Source organism: Panicum virgatum, chromosome 8K (assembly GCF_016808335.1).
Source record: "Panicum virgatum strain AP13 chromosome 8K, P.virgatum_v5, whole genome shotgun sequence".
NCBI classification, from domain to species: domain Eukaryota; kingdom Viridiplantae; phylum Streptophyta; class Magnoliopsida; order Poales; family Poaceae; genus Panicum; species Panicum virgatum.
This window is the reverse complement of record NC_053143.1, coordinates 2,051,135-2,071,759: the sequence shown is the minus strand read 5'-3', so window position 1 is coordinate 2,071,759 and position 20,625 is coordinate 2,051,135. Positions and strand designations below refer to the sequence as shown.

The 20,625-nt window shown below is 44.4% G+C and overlaps 2 protein-coding genes and 1 non-coding gene across 4 annotated transcripts; 2 read left to right on the top strand and 1 right to left on the bottom strand.

The window, feature by feature from the left end:
* The first annotated feature begins 648 nt into the window (after positions 1–648).
* On the top strand, positions 649–722 carry TRNAV-CAC. The gene has a single exon. It is a non-coding gene; the product is annotated as a tRNA-Val (tRNA).
* A 4,873-nt stretch (positions 723–5,595) lies between these two features.
* LOC120646065 (calmodulin-binding protein 25-like) lies at positions 5,596–6,594 on the bottom strand. Its single transcript, XM_039922773.1, has one exon. The coding sequence runs from the start codon at positions 6,490–6,492 to the stop codon at positions 5,833–5,835; it is 660 nt and encodes a 219-aa protein (XP_039778707.1). The 5' UTR covers positions 6,493–6,594; the 3' UTR covers positions 5,596–5,832.
* Positions 6,595–13,387: 6,793 nt separating this feature from the next.
* Positions 13,388–17,195, top strand: LOC120646064 (UV radiation resistance-associated gene protein-like). 2 transcript variants are annotated; one of them, XM_039922772.1, is made up of 6 exons: positions 13,388–13,822; positions 14,178–14,384; positions 14,673–14,853; positions 15,353–15,507; positions 15,753–15,983; positions 16,360–17,195. In XM_039922772.1, exons 1-6 carry the CDS (start codon positions 13,568–13,570, stop codon positions 16,390–16,392), a joined length of 1,062 nt encoding a protein of 353 aa, XP_039778706.1. In that variant the 5' UTR covers positions 13,388–13,567; the 3' UTR covers positions 16,393–17,195. The 2 variants fall into 2 exon arrangements, with proteins under 2 accessions (XP_039778706.1, XP_039778705.1); XM_039922771.1 differs by having other exon boundaries at positions 13,391–13,822; positions 16,659–17,195.
* Positions 17,196–20,625: the final 3,430 nt, after the last annotated feature.

Sequence of the window (20,625 nt, the reverse complement as noted above, 5' to 3'; positions counted from 1 at the left end):
TCCTCCTCCGGTGAAATTCGGCTGCCACGGTACCTCTATGCCACGGATAAGAGCCTAAGAGGTAAAATGGAACCCCCTCCCTCTCCTCTCTCTTCTCCCCACTTTTCTATGGCCTCCTGCACACTCAAACTCCGGCAAGGAGAACCCCCGAAGGCCCTGTAACCTGTACGCCATGCCCACGGATCTGCAAGCTTTTGCACAAAACCCCAAAGAAGCCTGTAATCCTTTAGTTATTTCTTGTATCTTGTTGCTTTCACCGATAACCCCCTAAACCTAATAAATACCTACACTAAGTCCCAGCCGAATCCTTTCTCAAATCTGACCCCGAGCCTTGTACTTTTTACTAGCACTATTTATATCGTTTTGCGATTCTCCCCTGCTGCCCCTTCTTGGTTTTATTTTATCGCGTTTATCAAGTTTAGATCCCTGCAGCTTTTTTTCATGTTATCTTATTTTCACGTTTTATCACTATTAATTTTATCGCCCTGGTTATATAATGCAATCTAATTACCATCGTATCATGTTATCTTATTTAGTTATTTCTATTGATGATCGAGTGAGTCACAGATGAATATTATTCTCAACTTTCATGATGCAATTTTTTCTAGCCCGTAGCAACGTACGGGCACGATTCTAGTCAATCACAATGTCTGGGTGGTGTAGTTGATTATCACGTTAGTCTCACACACTAAAGGTCCCCAGTTCGAACCTGGGCTCAGACATTATCTTTTTTTTTTTGGGGTCCCTGCTGGCATAACCGTTATGCTCGTACGTATCTTAATCTCCCATCTCCCATCTCCCACTACTAAAAAGAACCTGAACGCCCCACGCTCGTCAGTCTGCCGCCTGCGGATTCCCACCGTTGGTTGATTAGCGGCGCTGTTATCATTTGATTTGGGCCGTCGATCCGTACGTCACGCGCGAGCCCGCAAGGACGGCGGAATCGTTCTGCTACCGGGCGTTTAGAGCCGTCCGCAAGCCATCTGTTGCCGTCGATTCTTCCGCCGCAACCCTTACCTCGCCCGCGCCCCCTCGTCGCCGACCCGCTCTGTCGCCGTCGCCCGCGCCCTTGCCCTCGGTGGAATCGAAACAGCGCCGCCGATCCGCTCCCTCGCGCCCTCGCGAATCGACATCGCTGCGAGCCTGCGACCCCCTCGTCGCCGACCTGTAACCTCACCCTCGCCCTCGGTGGAATCCCATGCGGAGGTGCCCCTCCCCTTCGCCGTTGCCTCCCCAGGCACCGTTGTCGCCGAGCTCTGCACTGCGCTCGCCAAGGCTGTGGGCCGTGACGTCTATCTTGCTGTCATGGGCCACATCATCTCTATGCAAGTGAAATGCAATTGAACATGATGGAGAAGATATACTGTTCGTCATGCATTTACATCCCTATTTCCATTGTGATCTCTTATATTATTTAGCTCAACGCTTCTGGTTCAGTTTTTTATTTCAAGGATAAGTAATTTGCTTATACGCTTATGAATGTGAAGTTATTTAGAATCGTCATTCTCTTTTAATTCTCCTCCAGGATCTACCACCTTCTCGCTGTGGACGCTTCGCCCCCTTCATCTAGATCTTGGAAATCCTTCCCTCAAGCTGTGTCGCCGTTAATCGCGCCTACGCGTCTTCTGGTAACTGGTATGGCGCTGACTCATCTGCCTCGCCGCCTTCCATGCACTCTTTGAAGTCAAATCACATGGGCGCACCCGAAGCCAGAGCCCAGAGGTTGTGGCTCTCAAATCATCGTTGCCGATATAACACAAGAAGTTCACTCAGTTCTTTTTAGCTTTGCTTGCGATTTATTGATTTCAATCCATCCCCTATCACGGGTAGATTGGAGGGATATCTGTGGATAGGGATATCTGATGTTAGCATCAACTGGTGATTTTGGTTTCTTTGCAATTAGCTTTGCCTGTTGTCGCAGGGCCATTGGCTGCAGGACACCGGGAGTTGCATGGGATGCACAGATCAGGGAGGTGCTTCTCTAGCAGCTTAACAGGTATGTGGCTGACGGCCGACCCGTACTCTACATATCGATTGTAATTTCATTGATGTATACTGACTCAAGTTTCTGAATTTTTATGTTTCTTTAGTTCGACCTTTTGACATTTTTTCAGTCTGTGAGTTTAGATCGTGATTAAAAGAACACATGGCATTCGTTGCCCAATCATCCTACATGCCTACACCAACACCAGTCCGCCCCTTCCATTTTTTTTTTATCTCCAACCCTCATGGTAGTTATTTCAGAGTTCAGAGCTATACTCACTCTTTTAATCTTGAAAAGATATCACTCAAATTTTGAATTGTATAAGTTCAACGGTCGTGTGATTGAATATATATGCTGCCATTGATGATTTTACATATGGTTAGATAATGTTAATTGTACTGATTTGTACCATCACGAAACCTGCACCGTCAGACACTACACCCTCTTGATGTTTTTTTTTTCCTTTCTCAATTATTTTGCACTGATATAAATTTCAATGTATAGTGTTCATTTTTGCAGTGCTAGACCTATGAATTGTTGGTTCATCATGTTAGAACTAAGTCTATAGGAACTTTAATGTACAATGACAGAACCAAATAAAGCAGCAGTTCAGTCAAGGAAACTTGTCACAACTGTGTGCGATTGGTTTTTTTTTCACTATCTTCATTGTGTTTCTGAACTTGAAGGTAGATCATGTTTCCTTGTGAGCAATTTCGCGTAACAGTGCTTTCTTAACCTTTTCTGATCCTTCTGCTGACCTCTGACGTAACCTAAGTAATAATGGAATGATTTATATGCAAGATGTATTTTAACTGATGACTAACTATTCCTACACAAATCATGTTACAAAAAATGAGTTGTTTCCATCTGCTTAATCTTGGCTTGCCTGACACTGAATTGTCTTGTGTATAGTTTCTTTGTTCAGAATTCCATGTTGTGATCAATGCAATATGAGGACAAACTTCCGATCCTTCACTACAGCCTAGCTGTTCTTCTTTGAATGCGTTTGCATCTCTATATATTATTTGCCATAGTCCATAGCTGTAATTATTCTCATCCAATACCATCTCTCTATTGTACAATCAACTATGATACAAGATTTTGGCGGATGTTTATCTCCTGATTCATATGTGTTCCGCTTCTTACAGAGTCCAAACTACTCATTCCGTTGGGAGTTGTTGAATTACTTGCAGTCAATTGTGTAGACTTTTATGGTTGACCAAAGTTTGTTGGGATGGTATTGAATTTATTAGGAACTCTTATTACAACAATATACTACTGATGAGAATGTGTTCGATCATTCTTACTAAAATGCTTTATGTGCCAATAACATATATGAGCAATGATGGGTCAGGCAGCTATTAGAAGTTGGCACATATATAGCAAATAAAAGAAATAAATTTGATATAATGTGTAATGTCCACGGTTAGTGCTTCAGATTTAACTATTTCATTAACGATTAATGATTGTTATAAAACTGGTGCCCACATCCATAGTATGAAACTATTATGTACCAATTTCCTATGTCCACTGACTGTGCTTCTGGTGATTTACCGGTTTCTAATGCATTTGCAAAATACAAATGGTTTCCCTTCCTATGCTTTTATTATATAGTTTCTTGCATATTAAATTGGTGTTATTATTCAATCATGATTGAAGCCCGTAGCAACGCATGGGCATAAACCTAGTGAACTGTTAATTTCTAATCTCAGAAAAAAAAGAAAAGGGCCAAAATAACTTGGCAATTAAGAAGGTGATCGATCGATGACATGAGCATGGCGACATGATGGCGTATGTGGGCGGGTACCTATCGAAGAGCTAGCTAGTGATGAGGCGGCAGGTTGGCGGCCAGGGAGCACGTGTCCGGACAAAAGCATCGTCTTCTACCTCGTCAGCTCCGTTGACCCGGAATTCTCTTATCTGACGAGCAGGCGGCAGTCCCAATTAATGACGTACGGGGCAGCTAGATAGCGGTCAACGGAGCTGAGATCTGGAGTATCCATCTCCATCCATTCCATTTCCATGACCATGCCGATAGATAAGAGAGGAGACGAGAGCAGAGTAAGGATGGAAACGGATCGGATACGCATGGAATCAGATCCAGATATTACTTTTTACTATATTTTAACTCGGATACGGATACGAATTCGGATATTCTCGAATACGAATACAAAACGGATACCTTGGATTCGGATTCGAATTCGGATATTTACTCAATATATGAGATGATATTTTGCTATTTTCTTTATAGATAGTTTGGAACATAAAATCAATATATATGTACAAACTAAAGTATAACAATGTAACAAAGATAGCTTGTTAACAATAGCTTATTAATCAATAATTTTCTCTAATAAATAATACATAAATTTTGTATTAATATATAAATAAAAATATAAAAGTAATTTTAAAAATAAGTAGATGATAAAAATATTTAAAATTAAACTTAATCTTCTTACATCTTTATTATAAAAATTAATAACTTTAGTAGTGGGAAATAAATATGATTTTAAAATAGTTTCAATGAAAACGGGATACGGATAGTGTCGGATATTGTCGAATACGGATGTGGAATCGGATGGAGAAAACAAATGAAAAACGGATTCGGATGTATCCACTTTACTATCATATTAAATTCGAATACGAATATGGATATCCATATTGATGTTTAAATGGATACGGATGTCGGATAATTCGGATATCTGTCATCCGTTTTCCATCCTTAGAGCAGAGCCTGAGCTACATGAGCCGTTCAACGATCTGGCTGTCGGTACGAACTCCGACCGAGACAACGTGGACTCTGAATGGCCACTGCCTCGCCGATCCTCTGCGACTTGCACCCCGGCCTTGCATTGGGCCGCTATTTTTTGACGGCCGCTTTGCGACTGCAAATCTGCAATCAGCAGCAGCAGCATTCCAAGCAACAGCTCTTTACCTTAGAGCAAGCCTAATAGTTTAACCAGCTGAAGGCTAGATACTATTACCATGCCATATAAAGACAATAATATAGCCTGCTCATATAATAGGTCACCTATTAGGTTGGCTATTAGAATGGCAAAGATATAAATGACTACATACCAGTGGGGGAGAGTTAAAAACTAATATGTTTTACTCGATTCTTGTGCCATGTGCTAGCGTTTCACCGGACGGTGGCTCCTATCCTCGTCAGATTTTGCTGAGGTGGAGCATGCATACGCGGGCTGAAAGCTGTTACTATACTTTGCTCTTAGTCTTCTCTGTCAGTACAGTAGACTGAAGCACCAGGTTTTACCATCACCTATATTTGTTAGTAGTGTCATGGATCATTAGTCAGGCTTTGTTTTTAATTTGGACCAGCATTCTTCTCCATGGATCGCTTACTTGCCTTTTTCTATTTGGGAGGATCGTCAATCCATTGGCTTTTGCAGTCAGTCGCAAAAATTGAAGCCTGGCTGCATTTCATTCGTTTGATGATGGCTGGCAGTGGCAGTCAGGCAAGCCAATCAGGATCCAAAATAAAGATGGATCAGTCTCATATTTGATTCTCAAGGACGAGCAGACGCACTCCTGCTCTGTCGCTGTCCAATTCCGATCCATCAGTTTGGCTGGCTTGCCTTCATCTCAACGTATCGTGTGCTCTAAGCATGCAGCCTGTTTAACATGCTATTAAATATTAATAACAACAATTAACACTTTACTTTATTTTGGTACTACTGATGGAGCCACCTCACACAATCCTCCTCCTAATAACCACAGAAAATGAGACATGAAGATCTCTTGGGTGCTCTGCTCCTCGTAATAACCAGCAGAAAGTGAGGATGGCAGCAGGCAACCAAACGGGAGTTAAACTGCTGTTACTGCTGTTACTGCTAGAAGAGATGAGCAGCATCCCAGGAATCCAAGGTCGGGAAGCCACCACCACAGCTGCTACTGCTGTTGCTGCTGTAGTTGCAAGCCCCTGCTGCTGGTCCACCGGCCTCCGCCCGATCCACCGCTTGCGCCGCCGCCGCCGACCCGGCCGAGCGCGCGCACGGCGCGTCCACCCCGGGCGCGCCGAGCAGGAACGCCGACGTGTCCAGCGTGGGCAGCATCAGCCGAGCACCGGCCGGGCCCGCAGCGGCACCAGCGCGGTAGGGCGCCGGGCGGCAGAGGGCTTCCGGAGGAGGCGCAGGCAGCAGGTCGTCGGCGCCGGTGACCTGGTGCACCATGCGGCGGAAGCTGGCGGGGTCGGCGGTGATGTAGGTGGTGGGCAGCTTCCGCGACGGCCGCGGGCGGCGTTTTGTGGTGCGCCGGGCTGCAGCTGCAGCAGCCGCGGTGCGGAGGTGGTGACGGTTCGGCGGCGCGGCGGTGGCGGGCGTCGTGGAGGGCGCAGAGGAGGCCGTGAAGTCACGGAGGAGCTGGTGACGGTGGTTGCCATCGGCAAGGACGGGGAGCCACGGCGGCGCCGGCGAGGTGGAGGAGGAGGGTGACGGCCCGTGACCGTGGGCGCAGTAGGAGTCCATGTGGACGGCGGCGGCGGTCATGAGCATCCTGGTGGAGTGGTGGTCGGGACTGGTGGTGGTGGAGCAGCTCGTGGCTGCAGGATTTGGCGAGCGGAGGGAGATGAGCTGATGAGCTGATGAGCAGAGCAGGCGAGGCGCCACGGTTTATATGGGGCAGGTGGTGTGGTGGGTTGAAAAGTAAGGCACGGCGGCAGCGGCAGCCACGTCAGCACAGCACGCTGTTGAGCTTCAGCTTCCGGTGGCCCCACGCTGCTGCCTCCAACTACTAGTAAATTTGAAACGAAAAACTAGCTGAATTATTACCATTTTTAAAAACAGAGAATGTGTACAGACAAACATATGGAAGAAAGAAAAAAAAGATCTGGATCTCTTTATTTTGATGGCCCAAAAGAAATTCAACCAGCTGATGCTTCCAATGATGAGGAGTGGTGGATGCATGCTTTGTTATTGCGGGCAGCACCGACCATGCCGGCCAAACAAGAGATTATGTGCTGCGTCGTGTCACTAACCGCTTGCTTGTTTTAGCATGCAAATCATTCATTAGTCACGCAACGCATCGACGGTATAAGAATCGATAGAATTTAGCATGCATACGTGCTTGCATGCTATGAATGAATGCAGAAGCATTAATAATAAACTTTACTTTTAATTCCTTCAAATCGTCAGCGTATTTTTTTTCTATTTTTTTTCAGTTTATGTGCTGCAGAGGCCTGAGATGTTTTATTTTTTCTGAAAAACGTGATGTCGGGCTTGATTGGTTTGCTACAAAAATTTTGGCAAACTTTGGCAAGCCGAAATTTAGACGACTATTTAGTTGGGTATTAAAATTTATCCACATTTCACATTTATCCTACTAAAATATGGTCAAGTTTTTTTTGCCTAATATTTAGCTAGCTAGCCAAAATTTTAACATGGTAGCAATCCCGTCATATCTTACGCATATCACTGTGTTTAGATCCCTCCAAACTCCTAACTTTTTACAAGATTCCCTGTCACATCAAATCTTTGGACACATGCATGTAGTATTAAATGTAGATTAAAAAATAACTAATTACACAGTTTGATTGTATATTGCGAGACGAATCTTTTGAGCCTAGTTACTCCATGATTGGACAATAATTGTCAAATAATAACGAAAATATTACAGTACAAAATTTCAACTTTTTACAGTATATAAACACAGCCACCACGCGCACACGCTTGTATTTTTGTGCCACCACAAGCTCCATCACTTCATGCTTTTAGTTAGTCTCCTGTTGCAGCATACGACATGTTGATAGGTTCCTCGAATAAATCCGTGGTCAGAATTTGGAACAGATGGAGCACTACCTAATATATGCATTTATCTAGTTTCTGACTTAAGACGGTGGAATATATAACTGCAATCAAATGCAATTAGCTAGCTAGCTGGTGTGAATGGTTAACGCATGCTGCATGCAGTCACGTATGCCAATTGTACGTGATTGAGACCATACCCTTGTGCAGTTCCTTGTTGCGCATGCATGTATACGGTTGAAAGCATGCATTCATTCTGAAGGCCACAATAAGGATTTTTTGTATTTGCGTGCCGAGTTGACCCAAAAATTAAGATCGTTCACTTAATTATGTGTATTATGAAATCCAAGCATATATACGAGCAAGTATATACTATTCAACCATTCCAAATAGTCATCGATGGCACCACATCTACTGTATTATTATTATTATTATTATTATTATTATTATTATTATTATTATTATTATTGCTTCAAAATATCCTTCATACCTTCCTCCGGTACGGTCGAGTTTTTTTTTAAAAATCGTATTTGCTTCAAATTAAAATATGTATTTTTGTTATTTATTGTGCTCCTAGCCTTTGACCTCTTGAGTCAAAGTACGCGCGCACATACTAGCTAGCTAGCGCATATATATAGTGTATAAGAATGCAACTGCCGCTTTCATTGATTCTACAAAATCAAACAAAGCACCATGCATGTGTTGACGCGAAAAACGTGCCGCGCCAAATGCTCAGCACTGAACGGGCGGCGGGCGGCGGTGCACCTCGCAGCGCCGCTGCGCCAACCGGTCAGACTGGTTGTAGGGACCGGTCAGACCGGTCTCGTCGGGGCGGCCCGACGAGATCCGACGAACGCCCATCCGGGAGGGACCCCGTCAGGGCAAGCGCACGTAGGGTTGTTCTAGAGTCGACAGGCCACCTAGAACGCCTTCAGACGTCGTCGAGACGAAGGAAGAACAGAAGGATAATGGGGGTTGGAAGAGCTAGGGTTTGGAGGATACAAAAAGTAAGGCAAAATAAAAGATAGATATGTGTTTGATCGATTGGATACCCCTAATCGGCCGTGACCTTTCATATTTATAGGGAGGGATGGTCTTACCCTTTTAGGAGTCGAAACCCTAATTAAAATCGTGTCAAAATACAACTCCTAACTCGGAATAAGCTGTCAAAACCGGTCTGACCGCCTGTGCCAACCGGTCCGACCGGTCTGCCCGGGGTGCAGAACTTCCCGAAGCCGTATCTCCCTCATCCGAAGTCCAAATCGGACGTTCCATATATGCATTTTGATCGTCTCGACGAGAGCTACGCAATGGTAAAGTCCAATTTACAATTTGAAGAATTTAACATGACCGGTCTGACCGGTTTTGGAGAGAGGTCTGACCGGTCGTCCCTGGGCTGCCAATTTTGGTTGTCAACATATGTCCCCATGTTTTTTTGGAAAGCTTGCGTGCCAAAAAATATTCTTCTGAACCAAAATTGTCTAAGGACGATGATTAATAATACATCGGCCATATATTTGTACTAAGGGCGATAATATGTTATCGGCCATAACTTGCTTCAAACTGATGATAGAACAACCTGCTTCGGCCGCCATACCTTCCTTGTAATTGGTGATTTCATTGGCACGACCTCAACTTGTTGCTCTACTGATTCTTTATGTTGCTTCCATTGCAATCTTCTCTTTTGAGTGCGAGACAAGCCTGAAGGACAGCACTTCGGCTTTTGAGCATCTCTTTCCTTCTCATATTTGGCCAGGAGCTCTTTAAAACTCGGCCTTGTTCTGTTCTTGACTTTGGAGAAATTTCCAATCTCGCTGGATACACCGGTCAGTATACCGGTGAGACCGGTTGCACCGGTCAGACCGGTGGTCTTGTTGTTGGCCTTTTTATTTCCGCCTTGCCCCCCGAGTGTTGAAGCCTTTACTGCAACACGAGGAGTTTTCTTCTGTAGAACTTTTCTCTTAGGTCTTTCTTCACCAATGATCACATTTTTCCCTTTAGTTGTTTTGGCTTGATCTGGCCGAATCAACACTTTCGGATTTGTCAACTCAAGCATATGCATGTGCATGGGAAAAGGATTCTGGTCAATTTGCATTGCACCGATCACTAATCGTTCTTCGTTTATGGCCGATTGTATGTGTCTACGAAAAACATTGCAATCATTGGTAGCATGAGAGAAAGAATTATGAAATTTACAATAAGCCCGCTTCTTCAACTCATCCAATGGTGGTATAGCTTGAGAGAATCTTATCTTTCCAATCTTTGCTAGCTCATTAAAGATTCTGTCACACTTAGATACATCAAAGGTGAATTTGATTTCATCATGCCGATTTTTAGAAATCGGCTTTAGAGAAGCACAAGTGCTTGGCTTATCATTAGATGACCATACAAATTCAGCAGCATAAACCTCTTTACTTTCATCGTCTGAGGAATCAATATCAAGCATATGCATACTAAGACGATCAGATTTAGGTTTAGCATCTCTACTCCGGCTTTATTGAGCCGAAGCTCTTTGCAACACTTGATTAATGGTCAGAAACTTATAGCTTTCTAGTTTTTCTTTGATATGAGATCTCAAACCATTAACAGCTCATTCGGCAAGATCCTTTTAAGAAATAACCACACTATAACATCGGTTTTTTATATCTTTAAATCTTCTAATATACTCAGCAACAGGCTCATCCTGTTTTTGCTTAACCGATGTTAAATGACATAGCCACAATTCATTATCACCATTATAAAAGTGCTCATGAAACTTATGCTCTAATTGAGACCATGTCTGAATAGAATTAGAAGATAATGCCGAAAACCATAAAAAAACAGCACCAGACAATGACAAAGGGAACATTCTAATTTTTAAATGATCAAGAGTACCATGAATACCCATTTGTGCATTAAACTGGCTAACATGCTCCCTCGTAGTTCTACTATCCTCCCCAGTGAATTTAATAAATTCAGGCACCTTAAAATTATGAGGATATGGTATAGCATCAAAACTCTCAGGATAAGGTTTCTGACACACAAGAGTTTTATCTTTAAGCTCTATGCCGAAATTTTCTTTAAACATGATGGCCAAATCTTTATTATGCTTCTCAAGTATTTGATTAAAATAAGTATCATTTGGCCTTTGCACAGAGTTTGAATTAATCGGCATATGCTGTGGTGCACGGTTCGGTTGTATATACGGCGCTTGCTGCAAGTAACCATTATTTGGCACTGCACCGTATGAATAACCTGAACTTCGGGGAGGCATAGTATATGGGTTATATGTCATAGTTGTATATGGAGGAACACAATAACCAGCAAACCCATTCATCCGGCTAGAGTCAGCCTGAATAGGAGGGATAGTAGCAATTGGTTCAGGGGATGGCTGATATGCAACTAAAGCGCCAGAACCAGTCTGACCGATTTGAGTCGGTCCTGTATGACCGGTCTGACCGGTTGGTGAAACCGGTATGATTGTGTGACCGGTTGGTGAAACCGGTCTAACCGTCCTGTTCAGACTGTACTGATCTGGGTCCTTTTGACCTTCGTAAAAGTTCATCGGCATGCCGTATTGATATGCATGTGCTGCCGATGACTCAGGAGGTATATCATATTGTGAAGCATCAGAAACAATAAACTTAGGAGCATCATTATCATCGGTCAAAGGTTGTTTTCCTAAAGATTTATCAATTATGTTTTGAACAGTAGCAAGGATTTGTTTCTGACCAGTAACTAATAATTGACCAACTTACTCCAAAGTAACAGATGACGTTTCAGTGCTCACATTGGTTTTTACCTCAGGTGATGAAGCGTTGAAGATGACCTCTTTGATCTTTGTTATTTTGCCTTGACGGTCCTTGGAGTAAGGCAACAAGAATTTCTTCTTTGCTTCTTCTTTGCGACGCTCCACTTCTCGCGCTTGCTCCTCTTCGATCTTCTTCAATTCTTCAGCGAGGATTTTTTGTTCGTCGGCCGCAATCTGATCAAGATCAGACCTGACGATGTTGGATGGATCAACTTCGCCGTGTTTCGGATCGGTCATGGTAACCGATTTATCTTTCTTCTTCCCCAGCGGAGTCGCCAAAAAGTATGTTGACGCGAAAAACGTGCCACGCCAAATACTCAGCACTGAACTTGCGGCGGGCGGCGGTGCACCTCGCAGCGCCGCTGCGCCAACCGGTCAGACCGGTCTCGTCGGGGCGGCCCGACGAGATCCGACGAACGCCCACCCGGGAGGGACCCCGTCAGGGCAAGCGCACGTAGGGTTGTTCTAGGGTCGGCAGGCCACCTAGAACGCCTTCAGACGTCGTCGAGACGAAGGAAGAACAGAAGGATAATGGGGGTTGGAAGAGCTAGGGTTTGGAGGATACAAAAAGTAAGGCAAAATAAAAGATAGATATGTGTTTGATCGATTGGATACCCCTAATCGGCCGTGACCCTTCATATTTATAGGGAGGGATGGTCTTATCCCTTTAGGAGTTGAAACCCTAATTAAAATCGTGTCAAAATACAACTCCTAACTCGGAATAGGCTGTCAAAACCGGTCTGACCGCCTGTGCCAACCGGTCTGACCGGTCTGCCCGGGGTGCAGAACTTCCCGAAGGCGTATCTCCCTCATCCGAAGTCCAAATCGGACGTTCCATATATGCATTTTGATCGTCTCGACGAGAGCTACGCAATGGTGAAATCCAATTTGCAATTTGAAGAATTTAACATGACCGGTCTGACCGGTTTTGGAGAGAGGTCTGACCGGTCGTACCTGGGCTGCCAATTGTTGTTGTCAACAGCATGCATCATCAACTCGTCAGTGCTAAAGTAAACTGCCCCACTCGCGTGCAGGGAGATTTTAGATCACGTAAATCGGCCGCACTATCTTCATCAATCGGATGTGATGTGATAGAATACATCAAATCTAAAAGGAAATCGTTTCCTACCTCTGCGAAAATCTAACAATAATGCTTATGCCCACATGAACAAAATTAAAAAAAATTATATTCTTAAATCAATCAATCGAATATTTAGTCAACTTTAATTTTAACTGGCAGTAGTAAGTAGTATGCATGCATGTCCTTTTTTATCATGGTCAAACACGCCAGCTACCAGTAGTATGCAGTGCATTGATTGATCCCGCCCTTTGCTTTCAGCTTTACTACGTATATATGTATCCCCTCGTTACTTTGCAGCTTGCGTGTGAAACTGGTTTCGTAGAATTGACACTCTAGGCCAGGGTCAATGGCTTTTGCGGCTCACTGCTTGCTTGCTTGACCGCGTCAGAGAGAGTACATACGCACTGGGGGCGTAGAGTTGACTTCTCCATTGACTAGAACCGGTAGTTACAAATGGCTGCCATCGTCAAGCACAAGGGGCCTCATCACTCACCATCAAATCCTTTTGGACCTAAATGCACCTTGCTTTGTTCTTTCCCTTTCTCTCTCTTTTTTTTTCCATTTTCATTGACTGAGAATGCTTGCTTGCTTTTTTTTATTTTCAACAGGGTCGGTCATTTTCACCGACGCAAAGAACCATACGGAAACCTTTTGGCCCAACCCAACCTAGTAAGCAACCTCTCCAGCCCACACTAGATAATGGGCCGTGGGCCTTCTTCCTATATGAGATTGCAACCCAAATCGCCTGCCTCCCCACGACACCTTTTCTTTTCTTTTTCCAGAAAAAAAAAAGCAGTCGCCGGGGTAGGAGCACGCCAGCGAAGCATCTCCGGCTCCCCCCACCCGACGACGACGGCCGACGCCTCCAACCATCCCCTCCCTACTGCAACACCACGAACTCCCACCGCCCGCCCATGCCGTGCTCGCTCCTCCACCCGCGGACATGATCCCCCGCGATGGAGGATCCGGACCCGTCGTCCGCCGCCCCTGAGCCTCCGCCTCCCCCTCCCCCTCCCCCGTCCCCGCCGGAGGAGGGGGATGGCTGGGTGGTCCTGCCGCCCAGCGAGGTCGAGGGCATCGACGATCCCAAGGTCATCCACTGGGAGGACCTGCAGCAGGAGCTCGCCCGCCTCTGGAGCCTCTCCGCCGCGCTCCAATCCGTCAGGGACCGAAAAGCGCAACTCGCCGCGCGGCTCGATTCCTCCATTGAGGTAATAATCACTGAGGTTGGGAGTCGATCGGTGTCCCTCCTCACTCGATCCCTAGTCGAACTGTCGGATCCTGTGCGCTCTACCATTTGATTCTCCAATGGGTGCGTGGGTGCTCGGATCTTGGTGCTTTCCTTTTCAGCACTGAATTATTCCTGGCAAAGGTGGATTCGTCTCCATACCTTTGGTTGTGCTTGGGATATCAAAAGGAGGGAAACCCACATTCCCAATTCTTGACTATGCAGCGTGTCCTGAAAGGCTGAAAACTAATTGAATAGCACCCATGGAGTAATTCCCGTGTTTGATTTTGGAACCCAAGAATACCACAGATTTGTAACATCATTGTGCTTGTGGGCAGGCTAGACGGGCGTTTCTCCAGCAGGATAATGAGTTGGCTGAAATGAGGCAGAGACTGAAAGAGCATACTCATCATCTGGGGGATTTGAAAGTGCGCACAAAGAAATCGTCAGATGATGTTGAGGGTAAAAGGGAACAGCTTTGCGTCAAAATTAGAACATTGTCTGTGGCAAGCAAAACTCTTGGCACCGCGCGCAATAAGCTTGAGGTATTCCATCTTTACATTTCTTTTCCCTCTTGAGCTCTAATAGTAATAGCTCTGCCAGGATCAATACCAAAACGCCACAGAAACATGCTGAGTACTGTAGCGAGTAGTTTTCTTGAGAAACTTTTGAGTGCAAACAAAAAGTGATTGTGTAAGCAATAATCATTTTGATAAAATATTTGTCTAAACTTGTGTATTATGCATTCGCCTCTTACATATGTTGCTTGTTGCATTTGACAAGGCTGTTCTCTTCCACAAATCTTAACTGAATATTTTATTTGATGGTTACAGGAAGCTAATAAATTGCTGTCAGGCGAAAATGGTCATGGGCGCCTTGAAAATATGGAACAGAAGTTACGGAAAAGACAGCAATATATGGTAACTCAAGTTGCGCAGATATATCCTGTGAGGCATTTGGATGAACAATCTCCAGATCACAAGCCTGGAATTACCACTAGCATCATCAAAACAAGTATGTCTTTTTCCGTGCATCTTTCGTGGGTTTTCAGTTCTGCGATCAAGCTATACAATTTTATGCATAAAGAAAATTGTACCATATTACTGGTGTTAAGTGGCAGACCTTAATTAAGAATTAAGGGGGGGCCTGGTGAATGGTGATAGACAAAAAATAACTGTAATTATGGGCTTATCAACACATGATTTCCAGTAACTAACAAAGAACGCCATGAAATGTTTATTGTAAAAAGTATGATCATTCACAGTGTCGTACAAAGTGTACCTTTGTGTCTGGCAGTGATTCCCTAGTTGCAAGAATTGATTTTTTTTTGTGGACAGAACTATTATTCTATTTCACTGGGTTGCTTGAAAATCTTTCTAAGATATAGGAAGAGGTATACGGAACATGAAACTTTAATATTTTTGTCAGACTTTATGGATAGAGAACTACTTTGTCCTAAGACTTCTGAAATTGTGTTTTTGCCAAAACTTAAATGCTAAAGAAATTTTTTCAGGCACTGCTGAATCAATATTGCCAAATGGCTCTCAGAAAAGACCTCTGGCCATATTGGGTCTTCAGTTATCGAAGCCTACTGCCAAAAAGACCGGCTACTTCAGTGACAAGACTGATTTTCAGAAGTCTTCTACTGTTCTGGGATATGCTGCACATGTATGTATAGTCTAGTTTTATTAATTATTATCAAATGGAGTTCCACAAAAAAAATTATTATCAAATGGAAATTAACTTCATCATTCATTTGTTTTTTTTGGTAGAGCCTTTTGAACTATTATCAGTTTATAATTTCATTCTGTTCTAGAAAAGAGGTATTCAGATTGGGTGGACATGTTACTGAACATTGTTCTCCAGTTTGTACTATTTTATAGATCTGACTGTTTATTTGTTATGAATCATAGGCAGTCTCCCTCATTGCATCATATCTCAATGTTCCTCTTCGATATCCTTTGCGCTTTGGAGGTTCGCGGTCATATATTCTTGATCATTCGCCTTCAGTTGAGCCATCATCTATGACCTCAGTTGTGAGTTCTGTCCCGCCGAACACAAGCATGAGGATGATGGAATTCCCTCTGTTTTTCGATGGCCAGGAGACAACAAGATCATCATATGCAATATTCCTATTGAACAAGGTTGGTCTCCTTTCTATTGGGGTATTTATTTTATGCAAAGTGTGCGGTTAATATCAATGGCTACTTTTAGCACTGTTGTTAATAGAAGAATCTAGATGATGTTAAAATTCAAATTAACTGTGGAAGAATATACATAATACACGTTTTCTCTTCTTGCCTTGTCCACTAAATCTGGAAATCTGTCCCCACGTAACTAGAAAGTAGGAACTATTTCAGCGCAATCAAAGATGGTTTGAAAGAAATGCCTACATATGCCTGTTTGCTTATCAAATTGAATCTTAATTCAGCTTCAGAATGTAGTTGTGTTTTGGTACTTGAGTTCGATTAGAAGTAGCCCCGTTTAGGATAAGATATAATTCTTAACTGAATTTGACAGAACATTGTGGAAGCACCAAACATGTCAGGCTAGTGAAGATGGTGCCATGTTTCTGGACAACATATGAAGCTGTGATGAATGAAATAATCCAACAAAGAATTTAGTGATGTCTGATTCATGAAATTGTTACCAACTGAGTGGGTGTCCTTTCTCTAGAGTTACTATATTTTGAAGCCAAAATGTTCATGTGATTACTGCAACCACCCCGATGATTACTGCAACTAACCGGGTTATCAGCACTTGGCATTGTTTCACTTTAGAGTTTAGACATTAATAACCTCCTGCGTGCTTCCTGGCAGGATATCGAACAACTCCTGAACTACATTGGCGCAGAAAGTCTTGGGCCGAGATATGTATTAGCTAACCTGAAGCAGCTGACTATGATTATCCAGTCACAACAGTATATCTCTACTGATTAGTTTGACCCAGATGCAGTTTTGGAGTTCTGAACATATTTAGTCCAGACGTGGTTGGTGCTGCTTTTAACAGGCACCCTTTTTTCGTCCCCTATGGACTCTCAAGAGCCAGTTTCTGTGCTGATATGTTCATTGTAAATGAGCAATTCATTAAAGTTGGTGTAAAACGTTGTCACTTCCAGGTGTACAGGATAGATATGGGTAAGAAACGGCATACTGTACTAGGAATGGAGGAAGCAGAGGTTGTTGTTCATGCCATAGCCATAGTTACTATTGTTTTAGCCTGTTCTCTTCTAGTAGTGTGAAAAAATGCACCCCCGTTTTACGTGTACACGTTTGACTGCCGCCGCAAGATCGAGCAATATTTCTTGTATCTTGCACTGCATGCCAGTAAAATGATGAGAAGCTTTCTGTGGTCCAGTAGCCATGGTTCATCCGGGGAACAACAACTTCAATCCGTCCTGTCCTTGCGTACATCTCGCTGTTCGAGTGAAACTCGTGCAATGCAGTTGGATTGTTTCTGTTGCCGCAGTTTCGACGGAGGAGGGTGGGTTCAGGTTTATACTCCACCAAGCATCAACTAAGCTGGAGGCACTCACGGTTGAGCCAGAAGCACCCATTCTTGGTGCTTTACCCCTGTGTGGCATTGTTTATCATCTACCGTTGTCGTTTGATCTAGGGCCAGCAGAGCAGTGTAATAATCCAAAAATTAGAGATTTAATAAAAATCAAATCTTACACGTGGCCCCCACATGTCAGTCTCTCCCTCCCCTCTCCCATACTTCTTCCTGTGCTGCACGTCGCAGTAATGGCGGTCTCCCGAAGCTCCCCGCCGTGCGTGTCGTCGTGGAGCCCGATCCCGGTTTCCCGGCCGTCGGTGACGCCGCCAAGTCGCCCACGACGTCTCCCGAGCTCGCCACCTGCCTTCACTCTCGTTCACGCTCCCGTTCCTCTCTTTCTCCTCCCTGCGTTCGCCATGAACGGCTCTTGAAGCTCCTCGCATTCGTCGGACCGATTCGCGAGCTCCGCTCCACGAATTCCAAATCCACTTCACCCAAAGCTCCTCCACCTCTCTAGCGACCTTCCCAACCCCTTCAATCCTAGCCACGACCCCTGCTTCATCGGAAATCGGAGGTTTCCCGGCCGCCAGCCATTAAAGCCGCTCGGAGCTCTGGTCGCCGTCGAACTCCCTCATCCGACCATCGTTTTCGTCGCTTGACGGCTCAAATCGACCCTAGAATCCGCGACCGAGGAAGTCGTATACGAGGTGATCGCGGAGCCGCAGGAGCAGACGGAGCCAGCCCCGCAGGCGTTTCGTGACGACCCGGCCCAAGGCCCAGTGGACACTAGCTCTGAGCAGCAGCCCACAGGCAAGCCCCGGTGCATGTCCTAGTATTTTAAAATTATGACATCCATATATGTTACTATTACTTATGCATTACGTTTTAGGAGTTGATTTGAAACCTAGTTGCATGATCCGTAGTTCCTTGAGTTGTACTAGTATGTATAGGGCGATAGTAACGCTATGCTTAATAAGTATCGATAGAAGTCGGGTGACTGCTTGTCACTCGCGAGATATAGGATGTTTAGAAGACGAGTAATTTCCAGTTACTCGCGAGATATAAAGTTATATGTATAGTTATGTTACAGTATCTGAGTTATTGAAAGTGATATGGAATTGTGAGACCGGGCGGAGAGTGATGATGTTTAGGTATGGCAGCAGGACAGGGTTCCTGGTTGTCTTAGCTCCGCCTGTGTCGATCAAGGACCGGTCGTTGTGGCAGTGCTGATCGGGGATTGAATTGTACTAACCGCATGCCGGGAGTAGGAGGTAGTCGAAACCGGTAAGCCGAGTACTGCCTTGTTTCGAAAGTACAGAACTTCATCACCACCCCTTAGGGCGAGTCGGGTAGTCGCGGAGAATTGGGATGCATATGTTTACTTTTGGTGGTCTCTCGTTGAGCCCGGCTGACTATATGTAGGTGGGGCGGTTCTGTAGTTCGGGGCGGGGAGGGGAATGGTTGGTTTGTATTGTCCGACGGGGCAAATACGTGCCGTGTTGGTTAGGTCCACCTTGCAAGGTTAAATCGGATCGATTCGCCGTGTCTCGCGGTTATGAGGGCCTTGATCTCTTTGTCGCCACGTAGAAATGTATTAGAAATATTAGTGATACATGATGGAACTATTTCGAATTGTTATTGTAATGCTCCAACATGATTGTTTTAGTTAGGCCAACATTAGATGAGAGTCTTTCTACATAGAATATGAGGCTAGAACATTGAAAGTAAGGATTTAATTATAGATGCTTTTTCTGCAAAACAACTATGAGCCAGAAAGCCGTACATGTCTAGATATAGGGGCTATGTATACCCCTGGTCGGGTAAGCATTGCTGAGTATTAGAATACTCAGGGTTTGTTGCCACCATTATTATTTCAGGACCCCAAGACGTAGACTTCTGCCCGTGTTGTGCTAAATTTATACAGCTGGGCGCGGATGGTTGGGAGGTGGCCGGATCAGATGCTTAGTCATTGCTAGTTTCCAAATCACACACCCGTGGGCTGAGTGTGTGATTCGATACGGCACTTCGTGTAATATAGACGTCAGGTTTCTATATTGGTCTTGTTTTAAAATAAAGTTGCTCTTGTATATTACATATGTAATTAAACCAGGTCTGTAGAACTTAGTGTACTCCACTCAGTATTGTAATCGTATTTATATGTACTCGTCATATTTGTACTGCCTGCGCTCACCTTCGCGTGGGACTACTGGTGTTTGTTTCGATCGGAATGTCGGTTTCGAAAGGACTGTCAAATTAAACCGTTAAGCCAAATGTGCCTGATGTGTTCAAATGATGGCCATTTAGCTTAATTTGAGTTTTAATTTGGCGGTTCTGTCACAGCTGGTATCAGAGCCGAAATACACCAGGGGTGGTACGGATGTGACTATTTTCTAGACTTTCAAAATTAAAAACGAATTTCTGGGGTATGAGGAAAGTCGTTTCAGTCGCGCTTTACGATTAAATCCGTACTAAGCCCTATATAGTACTTGGTTATTTATAAATTGGCGGCAATATTTATATTCACTGACTTCCAGCACATTTCTTTCTGTTAAACCTTAATTTCTTGCACAACCCTTACTTAATATTGTAACGACGCACCTACGCTGAGGTAAGCAAGGTGAGCAATTCTTGGTAGTCTTTAGAATAGCCCACGTGTTTCATACGTGCGCGGGTCCCGTATGATGAGCATACGAGGAGGTGATAAGGCTCCATTCAAATGAGCCTGTCGCTATCTGCCGCCTGATATGGAGTGCGGACTTCCCACCGTGTGATTGCAATCACGGCCATCTCGTAAGGCAATGTTACGAGATGTAAATCTGTCATGCGATTGGTTATGACCGTGTACCTTGGGACACGTTTACCCTTGGGTGTCCCGTAAGGCGATTTGTACGGGAAGTGAATACGTTGCCTCGGTAACGTATGCAACGCTGTCCATGCAGTGTTAAACGCATGGGCGCCATCTCTATAGTGGAGGGTGATGTATGTGTGAATATGTGGGCAACTGCATATGCGTTACCCATGTGGCGTAGGACACATGGGGGCCGTTCGTGTGTGCTGGCACGAAGGGTCCAGTCGTGGATATATGCATATATCTGTATATCATGTGCTTTCTGCAGGTACACTAACAAACGAACGCGTAAGTTAAGGCGTGTAGAAATCGATTATATAATTGAGAGCGTATGTTGCCACCGAAAGCTCACGTATATTGCCCTATTATTGTCGGCAAATTTTGTTGGAAGAGCGACGTAGGACGATCATGCATAATACCATTCATTGCATTATATTAGTGGG

Bases quoted from the DNA above. Each gene is read 5' to 3' on its own strand.
- LOC120646065 (XM_039922773.1), bottom strand. From the start codon at position 6,492: ATGCTCATGACCGCCGCCGCCGTCCACATGGACTCCTACTGCGCCCAC.
- LOC120646064 (XM_039922771.1), top strand. From the start codon at position 13,568: ATGGAGGATCCGGACCCGTCGTCCGCCGCCCCTGAGCCTCCGCCTCCC. The intron at 14,854-15,352 runs GTATGTCTTTTT...AAATTTTTTCAG, and splicing joins CACTAGCATCATCAAAACAA to GCACTGCTGAATCAATATTG. The intron at 15,508-15,752 runs GTATGTATAGTC...TATGAATCATAG, and splicing joins TTCTGGGATATGCTGCACAT to GCAGTCTCCCTCATTGCATC.